The sequence below is a fragment of the Macaca fascicularis genome, chromosome 1, assembly GCF_037993035.2.
Source record: "Macaca fascicularis isolate 582-1 chromosome 1, T2T-MFA8v1.1".
In the NCBI taxonomy this organism is placed as follows: domain Eukaryota; kingdom Metazoa; phylum Chordata; class Mammalia; order Primates; family Cercopithecidae; genus Macaca; species Macaca fascicularis.
This window is the reverse complement of record NC_088375.1, coordinates 137,168,634-137,187,217: the sequence shown is the minus strand read 5'-3', so window position 1 is coordinate 137,187,217 and position 18,584 is coordinate 137,168,634. Positions and strand designations below refer to the sequence as shown.

Below are 18,584 nucleotides of genomic sequence, written 5' to 3'. Positions count from 1 at the left end.
TCAACTGATAAACTCAAGGAAATTACAAACTGTGAATATGCAAATCTATAAATGGGGTTAAAAATACTTATTGATATACCCATAGCTTTGTAAGAATTAAATAAATTAACATATGGAAAAGGCTTTTTTGAAAAAATAGAAGATAATATTCATTAGATCATTAATACCCTTTATAATACATTTTGCTATGGTCTAAGAGCTCTCTAAATTCCCTATGCAGTCTAGGATTTCTAGATGTCTAACTTAGTACCAGAGTCTGTAAAACATTGACGAAATTTTAAAACAAATATCAAATCATATACATCAAAATTAAGTGGCCTTTTCAAAATAATCACCTGGGAAGATGTTGGCACTGCTCAGAACAATTTTGGAACATTTCCCTGTAATCTAGTAATTAAAATCAATTTATGAACTAACAGAAAAAAAAAGACTCATGACTTTGGTTACCTAATTCACTGAACAACCAACTTTGATCATTCATCTTGGCTCTCTTTAGCTTTTTAAAATGGGAAATGAAATCCATTCCCAATGTATAAAAAGTAGTTACCACATTACCTCCCCAAATAACTATTTTTAATAGTCATTTGGATGAACAAGTTAAGCCACGGTTATTAAAAAATCAGATACTTGTCCAATCACAACTAGTTTCAAGTGACACTGATAAACCAGAAATAAAGGAAAGGAACAAAGATATTCAATGTTTAGAAAATAATATGTGAAATAAGAATATCTAAACAACTGAGATTTTCTTTTAAAATGAAGAATAAAAATAGTAGTTTAAGACTTTGGTCAAGCATATGAAGACTCTTTGAAAAAGAAGTCAGACCGTTATTTAGCCACATCTCTACATACAAATTCAAATAGGAACGGACAATATAAAGGATTTGTCAGGGACAATAAAAAATTTAGGCAAGCACATTTATATAAGGTCAGGAATTTTCTGTAGCTATATGCCTGCAAACATCTTAGCTAACTCATGATTATTCTCTAACTTGAAATAGTCATTGTGCAATACTATATTTTTTTCTAAAGTAAGACTGTCTTTCAAAAATATTAGCTTGAGTTTCAATTAATTTCTCTTGAATCTAGATATTAATCTTTCTATTAAGTGGAGAACGTGTAGTCACTCAAAGACGTAGTTAAGTTTCCATTTAATTTATTCTCTTTGCTTATAAACAACATTTGTTGCACTGGAATCCAGATGCTTTTTAAAAATGAAAACCTCTTGAAAATAACCTTCCATTAAAGTAATTTAAAATAATGTGATAACTGACACAGCAATTAGAACATCATTGAAAGGATAAACTAAAAGCATTTTTTTCTTATATATTATTGTGAGACTAGTGAGTTTCTATTTTAAAAAATATCTACTTACATATTGTTCTTAAAGTTGTAAGTGAAACATTCATTAAAGCCAGGACACAAGAAATCGCATAATGGAAAGAAAAAATATTTCCCTTTTAACCAGTTACGTGAAATAGTTCTGATGCCATTTCAAATAATTTTGAAAGTTGTCAACTATTTTTACTACCATTTATTGTCCTCTGGCCTGAAATGGAATGATTATGAAATAAAAAATTAGAAGTTATTGAATAAATATTTTCCATGTACCCAATGAAAATCTGTAACATAGGATGCAAAAGTTTTATCACCTAAAGACACCCGTCAGTGAAGGTGAAGCAATGAAGTCTCTGTGCATATTATGACCAAGAGATAATATGGCTAATGCATCCATCTGCACTCATGTGGAAACGGTGTCATCGTGCTGCTTCAATTCCTTCTTTTTCTCTAACTTTAATAAAATAATACATTTCCTGATCACAGTAAAAAATTCCATTTAGCGTGAACTAGCTCTATCAGAGCAGCTTTGATTATTGTTAAAAATTGATTTGGTTATCTGAGTCCAGAGAGCGGCCGTCATGTGATCATGACTTTCCACAGCAAATGCCCACTATGCTTCATCTTTCTGTTATATTTCAGGATTTTCTATTAACTTTAGTGACAAACCCATAGAGAAAAATAGAATTACACACACACACACACACACACACACACACACCCACCCACCCACCCATACAATCTCAGTGAAGGCTCAGGTCATAATTTTTTGTGAATTAACTGATGGTTTCCTATAATTTTTGACGTTCTGAATCAAAGTCTTTAAGGTAATGAATTGTAATGGCAATATCATTAAATTAAATTATAGAAACCTATAGTCATTCAGTGAAAAAAGTCACATAGTACTTATATTTCTTATCTATAGAGGAAGGTGAACATTTTATAATGAAACCTATCACTGAAAGCAACTGACTCAGTCTGAGCTTTGGTTGTAATACAAATCCCTAAACAGTTTTCCAACAGAAATTGCAGTTTAGTACTTAAATACTAGAAAGAGGATACAGGACTTGTCGAGAAGATAAGATCTGGGACTAACAATAAAACCAAAACGTAAAAAAGCCAGTGTTAATTTATTAAAGTTCTCCCTTCAAACTGTTCTGAAGGTGAATTACTAGTTATTTATTTATTTTTCTCTTCATGAATAAATAATTGGCAGTCAGAAGCAAACTTCTCTTTTTCAGAGTAGCCCTCAAAAAGATTTCAAGACCTCAAGAGTTTATGAATAGTTTGAGAATATAATTTTACAGGAAGGCTTTTATAAATATCAGTACCTGAAATTTACTGATAATTTTCATCTGTCCTTTTCATATTTCCAATTTGCATATTCTAACTAATGAAAGCCTGTCAAATAAGATTAAAAAGTCAGGGATTTCAAAGACACTGAAGTTCACTTAAATAAATTAGAAGTCAGTTGGGTTGTCTGAAGAACTTATAAGAGCAGTTACCCAGTAATGCAAGCCTGTAATCGGTTTTCAATCTCATTTCTAGGCCACAGTGTTACATCTGGTTCTATTGTAATAGTCATTTTCACTCCGAAGTTGTACTAGGAAAATGATCTGGAGTACCCAGATTACTTTCTAGCTAATTCCTTAGTTTTTATATTCAGCATTCATTGAAACATTTCATCCATTTTACAATTATATAGATTTAAGTGCACCGCATGATGTTTTGTTATACAAATACACAGTCAAATGATCACTACAGTCAAACCAATTAACACATCTCTCATTTCACACAGTAACTTTTCTTTTGGTGGTAAGAGTGTCTAAAATCTGCTCTCTTAGCAAATATCCAGTATATAATACAATATTATTAACTAGATTCCTTATGCTGTGCTTTCAATCTCCAGACTCACTCATCTGACATGACTGCACCTTTGTATCCTTGAACTGCATCTCTTTGTAACCTTCCTACTTCATGCCACCACATATGATAACCACAGTTCTGCTCTCTAAGTATTAAACTTTTTTTTTTAGATTCCACATATAAGAGAGATCATACAACATTTTCCTTTCTGTGTTTGGCTTATTTCATTTGGTATAGTATTCTCCAGTTTCATTTATTTTGACACAAATGGCAGGATCTTCTATTTGACAGCTGAACAAAACTCCATTGTGTATGTATACTACAATTTCTTTATCCATTCATCTACTGATAGACACTTTAGATTGCTTCCATACCTTGGCTATTGTGAATAATACTGCAAAGAATATGGGAGTACAGATATATGTGTATATATATATACACACACACACACACACACACAGTGCTGATTTCATTTCCTTTGGGGATTTACCCAGAAGAGGGATCACTAGGTCACATCGTAGTTCTATTTTTAATTTTTTGAGGAACCTCCATATTGTTTTCCATAATGGCTGAACCAATTTACATTTCCCCCAACAATGAACAAAAGTTGCCCTTTCTTTATACCCTCATCAACACTTGTTATCTTTTATCTTGTTTGATAATAGTTATTCTAACAGGTGTAATTGTAGTTTTGATTTGCATTTTCCTGAAGATCAGTGATGTTAAGCATCTATTCAAATATCTGTGCCATTTATGTCTCCTTTGGTTCATTATTTACTCAGGTTCTTTACTCAAATATATTTACTCAAGTTCTTTACTCAAAGAATATTAACGTCTACACTCAGGAAACATAACTCTCATTCATTTTTCTATGATTTCACATTTTTTTCTTCAAAGATCCTGAGTAAAGCATTTTAAAATCATGTTATTTGTTTTTTTTTTGCTTTTGAATCGTGAGAGCTCCTTATCTATTTTAAATATTAACCCCTTAAAAGATATATGGCTTGAAAATATTTTCCCAAATCCATAGGAAGTCTTTTCATCTTATTGATTCCTTTTTTGTACAGAAGTTTTCAGTTTGATGTAGTCCTACTTGTTTATTTTTGCTTTTGTTGCAAGTCCTTTTGTGTCCTATTCAAAAAATCATAGCCAAGGCCAATGTCTAGGAGCTTTTCCCCTGTATTTTCTTTAGGAGTTTTATGATTTCAGGTCTTATGTTTAAGTCTTTAATTCATTTTGTGTTTGAGTTTCAGTTGAGCCCAGTATTACGCTGAAGCCAAACCCAGAAAAGGGTACTACAGGAAAAAAAAAGTATAGACGGTATCTCTGATAAACATGGGTGCAAAAATCTCCACTGAAATAATATTGAACTGGATTCAACAGCACATTAAAAGAATCATTCACCATGATCAAGTGACAGTCATCTTAGGGATGCGAGAAGGATACAATCTATGCAAACCAACAAATACGATAACACCACATTAACAGAATGAAGCACAAAAACCATATGATACTTTTAATAGATGCAGAAAAAGTATCGGACACAATTGAACATCCTTTCTTAATAAAAACTCTCAAAAAACTAGATATACAGGGAATGTACCTCAGCACACTAAAGGCCATATATCACAAGCATGCAATGCAGCTAACATCATACTCAATAGTGAAAAGTTGCTTTTCTTCTAATACCAAGAACAAGACAAGGATGCCTACTCTCCTCATTTTTACTCCACATAGTACTGGAAGTCCCAGCCAGACTAATTAGGAAAAAAAAGAAATAAAAGCATCCAAATCAGAAGAAAAAGTTAAATAATCTCTGTAGATACCATGATATTATATGTAGGAAACTCTAACGTCTCCACCAAAAAGCAAAACAGTCAGAATAAATGTATTCAATAAAGCTGCAGGATACAAAATTCACATGCAAAAATTAGTGGCGTTTCTATAAATTAACAAAAAATTACCCAAAAATGAAATCAAAGAATGAATCTCACTTATAGTAGCATAAAAATAAACACTTAGGGATAAATTTAACCAAGGAGGTGAAAGACCTGTACACTGAAAATTATAAAACATGGATTAAAGAAATTGAAGAAAGCACAAATAAGTGATAAGATATCCCATGTTCAAGAACTGGAAGAATTAATAGTGTTAAAATACCCATACTATCAAAAGCAATCGAAATATTCAATAAAATCTCTACAAACATTCCAATGGTATTTTTCATAAAAATAAAAAAAATCACTGAAGCATTTTTTAAGGTAAGATGATTGGATTTTTTACCATGGAAATGTTAACATCTTGTCAAAGCACATTACAGAATAAGATCATAGAAATAAACAGTGCCACTGAGAAACGATACATTCTAAGAAAAGCAATAATTGGGCCAGGCATGGTGGCTTATGCCTGTAATCCCAACCCTTTGGGAGGTCGAGCGGGTGGATCACAAGGTCAGGAGATCGACACCATCCTGGCCGACATGGCGAAACCCCATCTCTACTAAAAATACAAAAATTAGCTGGGTGTGGCGGCACGCGCCTGTAATCCCAGCTGTACTCGGGAGGCTGAGGCAGGAGAATGGCTTGAACTTGGGACGCCGAGATTGCTGTGAGCCGAGATTGTGCCACTGCACTCCAGCTGGGGACAGATCGAGATTCCATCTTAAAAAAAAAAAAAGAAGAGCAATAATTGCCCAACAAAATGTAATCTGAAACCCTAAAAGACATTTCAGTCTATAAACTGTGAGGTGGACCCTATTTAGCTGAGGTGATTATTATGCATTGCATGCCTATATTAAAATATCTCATGTAACCTATAAATATGTACACTTACTACGTACCCACAAAAATTTTAAAGAGTTTTAAAAAAGTGTATTTCCTTTACTGATCAATTACATTATACTAAAATATATTATGAAATAATTAGCGATAAATGCAACTTGGTTTTCTCAGCACTGCTTAAACGAGTAGTGAAGAAGAACCCAAACAATGGATTTTATAAATAAATTTCAGTGCATTTATAATATGGGATAATATGTGACCACTGAAGGTAGCACTGTATACAGCAGTATGTTGACTTGCAAAATGTATTTTGGTATATCAAGTAAGAATAAGGTTCAGTTTGATTATACATATGAAAATAAATGAAATTAAAAATAAACTGTGAAGTGATACACAGTATTTTGTGAACTTACATTTAATTCCTTAATTAGCAAAAATATAAGCAAGTGATGCTGTAACCTAGGTTTTTTCTTCAATAAAAATTTTCTAGGATTCACAATTATCAATTTTTTTTTTTTTTTTTTTTTTTGAGACGGAGTCTTGCTCTGTCGCCCAGGCTGGAGTGCAGTGGCGCGATCTCGGCTCACTGCAAGCTCCGCCTCCTGGGTTCATGCCATTCTCCTGCCTCAGCCTCTTGGTAGCTGGGACTACAGGCACCCGCCACCACGCCTGGCTAATTTTTTGTAATTTAGTAGAGACGGGGTTTCACCGTGTTAGCCAGGATGGTCTCGATCTCCTGACCTCGTGATCCGCCCACGTCAGTCTCCCAAAGCGTGGGATTACAGACAACCATCAATTTTTAATAAAAATATTACCTTTACAATGAAGTCTGTTTTATCCCACAGCACTTATCATCTTATGGTAAATATCATATGCTTATATTTACCATTTATTGTATATTTTTCTGTCTCTGCTCACAAGAGTGTAAGCCCAATAAGGTAACAGACTTTAGTTGTTTTTTTTTAATTCACAGAAATATTCCAAACTTCTACAATAATGCTAGGTATATAGTAGGGTCTCAATACATATTTATTAAAAAACGAATGCATGAATTATTCTCTGTGATGCATATAAAGCAATAAGGAAGGCGTGCTCTATCACACTTATACAACTTATGAAAAAAATTAGCTTTCCATTCTTAAAATGTCATTACTCTTCTTAATGTCAGTCATATGGCTTAATTTACAAACACAGATTCATTTGGAACAGATTTTGAAATTACTAATTTGAGTATAAATCTTTATTTTAGTAGGGAACTCACTTATCCACATAAGATTTTGAAATTACTACTTTGAGTGTAAATCTTAATTTTAGTAGTGCACTCACTTACCTACATAGTCTATATACATGATGGATAGTGTATGAGAAAAACCAGAGTCAAAATATTTATTTATATTGCTATTTCTATACTTATTACAGGACTTCTATTTCTATACTCCAGTGTATCAGCACCATAACCTAGGTATTTAAATAAATTTCATTTGTCTGGTCATATCTGTTATAAAGAATTCATTTTGTTGGTACACACTTCACTTGAGAATAGAAATCATTAGAAAGGTGGATTTAATAAATATTGTAAAACCAGAGAACAGAACTGGGTTGGGCAATGACAGCCAATGAATAGATGATATGAGAGAAATGGGAGGATGACGATCGAGAGGCTAAGGGCTTTGAGCTATATGAAAAATATTCGAACTAACTGCAAGAAAGAATTTGAGGCTGGGCGCGGTGGCTCATGCCTGTAATCCCAGCACTTTGGGAGGCCGAGGCGGGCAGATCACAAGGTCAGGAGATCAAGACCATCCTGGCTAACATGGTGAAACCCCGTCTCTACTAAAAATACAAAAACAAACAAACAAACAAACAAAACTAGCCGGGCGTGATGGTGGGCGCTTGTGGTCCCAGCTACTCGGGAGGCTGAGGCAGGAGAATGGTGTGAACCTGGGAGGCGGAGCTTGCAGTGAGCTGAGATTGCGCCACCGCACTCCAGCCTGGGTGACAGTGCCAGACTCTGTCTCAAAACAACCAACCAACCAACCAACAAACAAAAACAAAAACAAAACCCAAAGAATTTGATGGGAAGTTAAAAAAAAAATAGACGAATAAAACCAAATACTGACTAGTACCTAAGCCCCAGCAGACATTAAACACTGTGTATTTGGAGTAAGCCCAACTGCAGAGTTATATTAATTTCTGTAATAATATTCAACAGCTTAAAGGTATACTGAATGAAAGGTTAGGTTAACTCAAGATTAGGGAGTGGAATGAAGTGAAATTCAGTTAGAAGGGAAGAAAGATGGAAATACATATTCTCTACCCTCCATTGTACTACCGAACTAAAACAATAAATTCAAATATTTCCCACCTTATGACCATTCTAAGTATATATATCTTAATACTGATTTTAGTTCATATTTTAGCTAATATTGGTTAAAAAATATGTTCTGGCTGAGTTAAAAATCTGACCCAAGCTAATGGCAGAGCTGTTAAATAATCTTTAAATTTCTACAGATTTGATTGCCAGTTCTCCAGGCAATAAATTCTCTTAGGTGTTTTTTAGTTGAAAATGTCTTGATTTCCTCTTCATTTCTGAAGCAAAAGCCTATGTGTGAAACTTTACATTTTTAACAAAATCATTTGGGAACCAATATTTTAATAGCTGGAAAGTCTCTGGGCTATTCCCAGCTAGAGCTAAGAGGTAATGATTTTTTTATACCACGTGAATCCTTTTATCCCCTCTTCACAATTCTGGTAAAAACAGAACAAAACAAAACAAAACAAAACACCCATAACCAAGCACATTCATTTAACCAATTCATTCAACTAAAATTTACTATGTTTCTGCTACACACCAAACAGTCAATAAATGGGGTAACCAATGGCTTATGATGGGGCCTGGCATAAAAAGATAAATTTAGGCAAAGAGATATCCTCTCTTAGCAGTCTGAGCCATACCCAAAAGAATATAAACCATTCCATAAAGACACACGCATACGTATGTTCATTGCAGCACTATTCACAATAGCAAAGACACAGAAGCAACCTAAATGCCCATCAATGATAGACTGGATAAAGAAAATGTGGTACATATACACCATGGAATACTATTCAGCCATAAAAAACAATGAGATTGTGTCATTTGCAGGAGCGAGCTGGAGGCCATTATCCTTAGCAAAGTTATACAGGAACAGACGACCAAATGCTGCATGTTCTCACTTAGAAGTGGAAGCTAAATGATGAGAACACATAAACACATAGAGGGGAATGACATACTGGGGCCTATCAGAGGGTGAAGGATGGGAGGAGGGAGAGGATCAAGAAAAATAACTAATGGGTACTAGGCTTAATACTTGGGTGATAAAAAATCTCTACAACAAATCGCATGATACAAGTTTACCTGTGTAGCAAACCTGCCCACATACCCCGAACTTTAAATAAAAGTTAAAAAAAAGAAATCCAAGTCAACAGACAGTAAGCTAGTGAGACATGCCATGGAGAAATGAGAGCTAAAAGGCTACAATGTGGAGTGGGTCAAAGGGTCATGACAGCTATGTGAAAGAAGTTCAGAGGAGGCAAGAGTAAGTCATGGAGAGAACAAGAGTGGACAGAATTTAAGTTTCTTCTGAAGAAGAAATAACATGGCCCACAAAAGAGAGTCGGCAAAGGTCTTGCCCCAGAACTGTCCCACTGGTTCTTGCAGTTCCAGTTCCAGGGTCCTTTCATGTACAGAATACAACAGGCTTCATGTGCATAGTCAGTGAGTTTCTGATTTTCCATCTAAGGGGAGCCTAAGTAGAAGCTGACATTTGAATAGTTACCTCACCATTCATTTCTGTGAGGACACATGGTACTCTATTGTAAATTTACATACAAGGCTCTGCATCCTGAGTACACAGCCACACGCAGGACATATAATTCTCCTTTAGTTTTCTATGATTTCACATTTCTTCTCTTCACAGAATCTTGACTCTAAGAGGTAAGCTACAGTCTGAACATGTAAGCTTTGAGTGGGCATGGAAGACTTGTGTATTACTAATATTTCCGTCTTACAGATTCTGTGAGGGAAGACAGGCCATGTGTCCAGTTGGAAGAGTATTTGTTTTGTGGCTGTGAAACTCTAGATGGGAATTCTGGCTCCACTGCTAGTCATGTGACTATAGTCTGTTCTCATGCTGCTAAATAAAGACATACCCGAGACTGGGTAATTTATAAAGGAAAGAGGTCTAATTGACTCACAGTTCCACATGGCTGGGGAGGCCCCACAATAGCCTGGAAGACAAACGGGGAGCAAAGTCTCGTCTTACATGGTGGCAGGCAAGAGAGCATGTGCAGGGAAACTCCCCTTTATAAAACCATCAGATCTTATGAGACTTATTCACTATCAGGAAAGCACATGAAAGACCTGCCCCCATGATTCAACTGCCTCCCACCAGGTCCCTCCCACAACATGTGGGGATTATTTCAATTCAAGGTTAGATTTGGGTGGGGACACAGAGCCAAGCCATATCCACCACTTTTATCCACCAATCCTTAGTTGATGTCAATTAAAAAATATAGATTTAAAAATTTCACTCTCAAGTAGGTTGTGGAAATACTGTATGTAGCAGCAGTTACTAGCAGCACGTGGTAGACAGCCAATAATCTTTACTTCCATGCATGACTTGCTCATGGTCACACCTGAGCATGAGCAAGAGTCTCTTCTGAAACCCACTCATAACTCAATTGTATCCTTCAGCCCAAGCATTTCTACATGTTCATGAAAATAAATTCAGGTGATATTCAAGCCTGGATACTCTTATCTTCCATATTCTTTTTGAAGACACTGCTCCATATTCTTCCTTCCTTCTTGATATCCTAAGGTGCCTTCTTTTATCATTTCCTTTCTTCTGAAAAAGCTTCCTTTAGCCATTCTTTCAGTTAAGGATTCCTGGCAATACATTCTGTTAGTTTTTCTTCAGCTGGGAATGTCTTGATTTCTCGTTCATTTCTGAAGGATACAGGATTTTGAGTTGACAGTTCTTGTTTTAGCATTTGAAAAATGTCCCGCTTCCTTCCAGACTCCATGGCTTGTGATGAGAAATCCACTGTCATTAGAATTGTTTGTCACCAATAAGTAAAGTGTCATCTTTCTCTTGCTGCTGTCGAGGTTTTATCTTTTTCCTCAGTTTTCAGAAATTTGACCATGATGGATTTTGGTATGGATTTCTCTGAAGCTGCCCTCTTTGGAAGTTTACCTTAACTTCTTGAATCTGAAGATTTATGTATTTTGCAAAAATTGGAATATTTTCAGCCATTTTTTTTCCTTTCCTACTTTTTTCACCTCTCCTCTGGGACTCTAAGGACATAAATGTTACATCTTTTGTTATAGTCCCACAGTTCCCTGAGGGCTGTTTTCATTCTTTTCTTCAGTCTTTTTTTTCTCTGTTTTTCATATTGGTCAATTTCTATTGCTCCGTCTTCTAGTTCCCTGATTCCTGATTCTTTCTTTCTTTTTTTTTGAGACAGAGTCTCGCTCTGTCGCCCAGGCTGGAGTGCAGTGGCCAGATCTCAGCTCACTGCAAGCTCCGCTTCCCGGGTTCACGCCATTCTCCTGCCTCAGCCTCCCGAGTAGCTGGGACTATAGGTGCCCGTCACCACGCCCGGCTAATTTTTTTTTAGTAGAGACAGGGTTTCACCGTGTTAGCCAGGATGGTCTCCATCTCCTGACCTCGTGATCCGCCCGCCTCGGCCTCCCAAAGTGCTGGGATTACAGGTGTGAGCCACCGCGCCCAGCCCCCTGATTCTTTCTTATGTTCTCTCATTTTACTATTGAACACATCAATTGAGTTTTGTATTTAAGTGACTGCAGTTTTAAGTCCAAAATTTCCATCTTTATATCTTCTACTACTTTGATGAGACTTTCTGTTGTTTCATTTGTTTCAGTCACACTTGTAGTTGCTTAATGCAATTTTATAATGGAGGCTTTAAGATTTCTGCCAGATAATTATAGTATCTCTGTTATGTTAATGTGGGCATCTATCAATTCTTTTTTAAGATCCAGCTTGAGGTTTTCCTGGGTCTTGGTATGATGAGTAATTTTTAATTGAAATCTTGACAATTTTGGTATAATATTAAGAGACTCTTGATCTTACCTAAACTTTCTGCTTCTGGTAGCCTTCCTTGGTGTCAGTCTGGCAGGGGAATTGGAGAACGCCACCTCCTTAATGCCAGACAGAAGCCCAGGTATCTTACTTGGCTTTCTTGGACACCCGAGGGGCATGGCTTCTGGTTACTGCTGGAAGGAGGTGAGAATTCTGGCTCTCCAGCAAGCCTGCACTGATACACCCCTGGCTGAGAGGTGCAGGCACGCCTTGTTGCTGCTCCCTAGTTGGCCTTCACTGACACCGTAAGAAGGAGGAAAGGAGAGTGGCCTTATTACCACATGGTGATGATGAAGGTCCCCAGTCTCTACTAGACCTCCTCTATTACTACTGCAGAAGGGAGGAGGAGGGACACCTCATTACTCTCAGGTGAGGGTAGAAGTCCAGGCTTCTGACATGGGATGGGGGTGACGGCTCATTTTTTCCCCAGTGGGGATGTGAGACTGCTTGGCAAGGGTGGACATCTAAGATCCCTACTTGTCCTTTGCTTGCATGGATGGGTGTAGGGATGGAATATTTATCTGTGGTGTTGGGTGAAGTAGAGGATTTATGTCTAAAAGTTTTCTCTCTTGCTAGGCTGCCCCTTTCCTGGCTCTTTGGTTAGAGAAAGCAGGCTTTTTGTCTGTGCCTCTTGTTGTTTCTGGGTTGTTGGGCTTCTTTGGCTCTAAGTGTGAGATATGTGATGAAAAAAATCCCAGGTAACCCACCACTGTGTTGTTTCTTGGGTCTTGAGATCCCTAGCCAATCTGCCTTCTCTCCACCTTTCAGTCTTCTTATATGAGTTTTATATATAAGGGTCTTTAGTTGTATAGTGTGAGAGGCATAGAGAAAAGTAAATCTATTCCATCTTCTTGGAAGCAAAAGTCTGCCTCCGTTAGCTTTCTAATACATAGTATTTCCACCTTAGATTGTAGGTATTTCATAGGACAATGTTAATTCTGATTGTCAAATTAGCAACATGAACTCTACACTCGACCCTTTTGCCAGAGAATATGTGATGCTAAACTTTCTGCTTTCCAATTACCATCAATGCTAAGTAGTGAGAAGTCATTATTAATGGAGTATTACCAGAGAGTTCACAGTCTAGTCATATAAAAAGTTTTATCCGTAGGTCAATTCAGGCTACAAAACCTGAATGAGAAATTCTTATGCTAAAATGTGCTGATAGTACTAAGCCCATGTTGAGCAACATTATTTTTAAAAAGTATATGAATAATTTTTAAAGTCTAATTTTCATTATTTTAGGGGTGTTATTAAGAGTACAATTCACTACATCTCACAGCATCCCTTTAAGAGGACAAGGAAAGAAATTCCCTCAGCTTTGTACTACAAGAAGCTGAACAACCAATTTATTTTAAAATTTTAAAAGTTATAAAGCCAATAATTTCCTTCTTTGGCAATGGTTCCTGGATCCTTCAGGAACCTTAGGATCAAATTTGGTAATGACATAGATTTTCATACCCTTGATTTCATTTTGTTTTTCAATTGAGATTTTACTTTTACCCAGATTTCCTCATGTGTTGTTTTTCCAGTAGGACAGTATGCATTTGGGTACCTGATCTCATTTATTTCAGAAACACATGGGTGAATAAATACATTAGAAAAACACAGTGGGTTCATAACCCCTCAAAGGACAGGAAACAAACCTCAGGTCTCTTCTTAACTCATCAGAGGAACTTAATACATGCTGCCATTTTGATCCCAAATGTCCTCCTTTTCAAGAGGCCCAAAAAAGAATATATATATATATATATTTTTTGTCACATAACTTACATTGTATTTGTGAGATGGAGACTTTTAAAAGGGACAGACAAACACAGTGATTACCTGGAGGACTGAAGCACCACTATGGAGAAACTGAAGACCACTTTCAGCAGAGTCAATTCCACCAGTAGCCAAAATGGGAAATCCAGGCAGAGCACGAGCAATGGAGGTCACAGCTCTCAAAGCAATAGGTCTGATTGCTGTCCCTACACAAAGTCAGAATAATCAATGGTTAGCACACTGACCACTTGAGTATACTGTCTTATATTACTTCTATTACTATCATGTGATGACGGTGTCATACCGGACAAATTTCAAATTACTTTATCTCTGTTTAAGATGTGTACATATGAAGTGTATAAAAGCTATGTTTTAAGGCATGTTAATTTGTCAATGGATTTTTTTTAATTTTAAGGACTTTGATACTAATATTGAATTTAGATATGTTATACAAGTAGGTGTAGCAAACACAGAATTCTCTATGCACACATATTATATGCATATTACATTTTGATATACAGTAATGTGTAAAAGACTGCATAGAACATTTGAGCATCGGTGGCTCACGCCTGTAATCCCAGCACTCTGGGAGGCCAAGGTGGGTGGATCACCTGAGGACAGGAGTTTGAGACTAGCCTGGACAACATGGCGAAATCCCATCACTACTAAAAATACAAAAACAAAAATTAGCCAGGCGTGGTGGCAGGCGCCTGTAATCCCAGCTAGTTGGGAGGCTGAGGCAGGAGAACTGCTTGAATCCAGGAGGCAGAGGTTGCAGTGAGCCGAGATCACACCACTGCACTCCAGCCTGGGTGACAGAGTGAGATTCTGTCTCAAAAACAAACAAACAAAAAACAACAAGGAACAGCAGATTTTGAAAAGAAAAACAATCACATATAGTGCATCAGTAGACATACAGCTATGTTATGTTTCTGCAGAGTACTAAGCAGCTGTTGTGAACATAGACTCTGTTAAAAAAGGCAAGATGCTGATGAACTTACAGATTCCATGTTGCTTTTTATATGTACTTCCCACAATTTGAAAAAAAAATTGGGAGTCTAATTCAATTTTTCACATATTAGAAAGTTTTAATCAAGTTAAAGAGAATTTACTAGAATCCAGTAGAGTGTTTGCATTTAGTTAAATATTTAATTAGCCAGACATTACCAGTATATTATTCCCTAATAGTAATAAAAATTGTATAGATGGAAAGAATACTTTGGGGCTATTTTTTAAATGAATATATTGTACTAAAGCTACTTTGAATTATCAAATGTTAAACATCCCAGAGTACATTGATGCTTTCATAATAAATGAATATAATTTGATATTCCTGGTGTTCCCTTATAAGTCAGGGGTCCTTTAAGCATTTTCTGAACTAAAGACAGTTCAATTTATGCAAGAATATGACATTGCCTTAAACCAGGGCTCCACAAACACCATAACCAAACAACTGGTTCAGCCTCATGTGGTGAGTTCTTTGTCATCACCTCCGCCACCACTAGTCACCAGCAATATCAATATGTATTTACTGGAGTGCTTACTCTGAGGTAGCACACACAGCTTTCCTTTAAAAACTGGCCAGAACTTAAAATTAAATTAAATTTAAAAAATAAAATAAAATAATTAAATAAGAAAAGAAACAAAAAGTTAAAAAAGCAAGCTTTCAATCTGAAAGGGCTAGATACCATATGATTCCAACGATATGACATTCTGGAAAAGAAAAACTGTGGAGACAGTGAAAATATCAGTGGTTGTAAGGAGTGAATGGGAGGGATAAATAGGCAGAGCAAAGAGGATTTTTAGGACAATGAAAATCTGTATATACTATAATGGTAGATGCATGTTGTTATACATTTACACACACAAAAAACCCACTTAGAGAATGTATCTGTTACACTCGTAGAATGCACAACACCAAATGTGAAACCTATTGTAAAGTTTGGACTTTGGGTGGTTAGGCTGTATGTGTCAATGCAAGTTCATCGATTATAACAAATGTATCACTCTAGTGGGGAATGTTGATAATGAAGGAGGACATGCATGTGTTGGAGCGGTGTATATACTGAATATCTGTGTACCTTATTCTCAATTTTGCTGTGAACCTAAACTGCTCTAAAAAATAAAGTCTAAAAAAGAGCCTGGGAGTGGTCGCTCACACCTGTAATCCTAGCACTCTGGGAGGCCGAGACAGATGGATCACCTGAGATCAGGAGTTTGAGACCAGCCTGGCCAAGATGGTGAAGCCCCATCTCTACTAAAAAATACAAAAATTATCTGGACGTGGTGGCACGCACCTGTAATCCTAGCTACCTGGGAGGCTGAGGCAGGAGAATCGCTGGAACCCGGGAGGCAAAGGCTGCAGTGAGCTGAGATCGCGCCACTGCACTCCAGCCTGGGAAACAAGAGCAAGATTCCGTCTCAAAAAAATAAAAATAAAATAAAATGAAAGAAAAGAAAAGAATAGAAAATATAGGTGGCTTTCTTTTTATCCTGTTCATATCTGTTTCAGATAAAATCGAACCTTTTCACGACTAATGCTTTTGTACTCAACACAAAAATGTTTGTGGAAATGTCTACTTGTGGCTCCCACACCTAAAACATCTTCCTCTACATATTACTATAGTATTTCTTAGTTAGGAATATTGAGTACTGACACTTCAAAATTCATAACAGACGTTTTGAATACAAAGTGTTAAGTTGCGCAAATTAGAAAATGGACATTAAGATTCTAATTCTATATTATCTATCAGTGATTCCTCACAGTTTTTATGTTTTAACCATAAAAAGGCTAATAGTGGACAGAATTTATAGTGAGAATACAAAAACACACATATGTATATACACATCTTTAGTTATACTAAAAAATCTACATAACAATAAAAGTTAAAGGAAGGCATTTTTAAAGAAATGTATAACAAACTTTTTGATAGACACACAGCTATCTCCGCACAATATAACTGACACAGTCAATACATATTAACCCAATGGCTTCTTTACATACACACTACTTTGAAGTAATAAAGAAATATTGTTTTTTTTTTCTCCCTTATTTAGTTGACCCAAGAGAGTAAATTTGAGCTAAGTAGATAAATAATTTATTTCTATCTCCACTGTTAGAAGACTATCATTAACAGTAAGGGGTAAAATTTCAAAGTGGTATACAGGGATTTGGCCACATATTCCAATTGATATTAATGGACATAAAATGGCAACACAGCTTTGAAAAATCAACCAGTGACACTTAAAGGGCAACATTACTACACAGGTGTTAAAAAAATCAGCAAATTCTTATTGGCATTGGAAGATGTTCAATTAGGTCAATAAGACATTTTCTAATTTATGTTTTTATTCCTTTCTAAGAATTTGTATAATGTACCTAATGAACAGAAAAACAATTCAAAAATAAAAGTATTTTTTTAAAAATTTAAGAGTAACTGTGTTCTCTGAGGAAATGAGATCCAAAAAATGAAGAAATGATCTCTCTGTTGCTGGACTATAGTAAAGTCAGTTTTTATTTCCATTATAAACCCAATTTGATTTTTTTATAGCTCAACTGATTTAATATGAAATATAATCTACCTGTTCTCAGCATTTTTATGAGGAATAGGTTTTAAGAATGACTTCACCCACTAAGAATGGTTTCTAGAAGGAAACTAGATCTTTCTAAATTGTTATACAGAATTCATTTTTAGTTTTAAAATGACAAATGAAATAATAATAGGTTCAAGAAAAAAATAAAACTTTTGGTTTAAAAGAAAATACATATATCAATGCCATACAAAAGTGTACATATGCCAATTAAAATCATAAAGACTTCCTGAATTACATTTATTGAGATAAAGGTCTTTTAAAATTCTGTCACTGCTACAGCGATTAATGATTTTAGACCAAAGACTAGGGAGGAAGAAGCCAGTGTGAGAAGTTCAAGGAATGTGTATACGGGCTCTATCCTTAAGGAAACAACAAGGTTTAAATCAAGAAATTGAAATCCTATACACTTAAATGAACTAATAGGTAACATGCAATTTAAATTAAGCCCTCATCTACATGGGGTGGCCAGTTGAACCTAATGGGGAATTCAGTTACATCAAGTCATTCTGCTTCAACTGTGTGGAATCCTCCAATAAAAATCAAGCCACTGAGTTCCTACGTTTTGAAACAAGCTGCAGGTTCGAACAAACAAACAAAAAATAAACTGGACTTATGAGTTGCAACGTTGCTACCAAGAACTTTGATTTGCATTATGTGGCTCTCCTGGTGGACTAGACTGAACTGTAACTTTTGGTCTCTAATCAATCTAGGCCCTCCATGTAGTCACAATTTAAAATACAAATCAGTGTGTTGAATTCATAGATTGTCTTAGATAAACTATACAGAACATTTTTGGATTGATTCATGTTTTAGAAAAACATTTTAGTAATCCAGAGATTTTGAATTGTTAATCAATCTGATTTTGATGAAAAGTATTTTTCTTAAGAAAATGAACTCTCGTTTGTCAGATATCATTTTAAATACAATTTCAGAAACACTATCATTGGCTATAGTATTACATATTGATATGTGTGTATTAATGTATTATGACAATCAGGTTCCTTACTCAATCTTCATTTATCCATTCATCTGTCTATCCACAAAATATTTTTTAAGCACCTATGGCTTTTTTTTCCTGGTTCATCAGTTTGTGTCCTAACTA

General features: G+C 35.7%; 1 protein-coding gene across 16 annotated transcripts in view; it reads right to left on the bottom strand.

Annotated features, from left to right (window-relative positions):
• Positions 1-18,584, bottom strand: part of DPYD (dihydropyrimidine dehydrogenase) — an 863,430-nt gene that overhangs the window by 149,782 nt on the left and 695,064 nt on the right. For 15 of the 16 annotated variants that reach the window (XM_065549305.2, XM_005542629.4, XM_065549291.2 and 12 more), the window contains one exon: positions 13,952-14,094. In XM_065549305.2, coding sequence (XP_065405377.1) covers positions 13,952-14,094 — 143 coding nt within the window. Of the gene's footprint in view, positions 1-4,068; positions 5,865-13,951; positions 14,095-18,584 lie in introns of those variants that run through there. The other variant, XM_065549308.2, reaches the window with a different exon arrangement.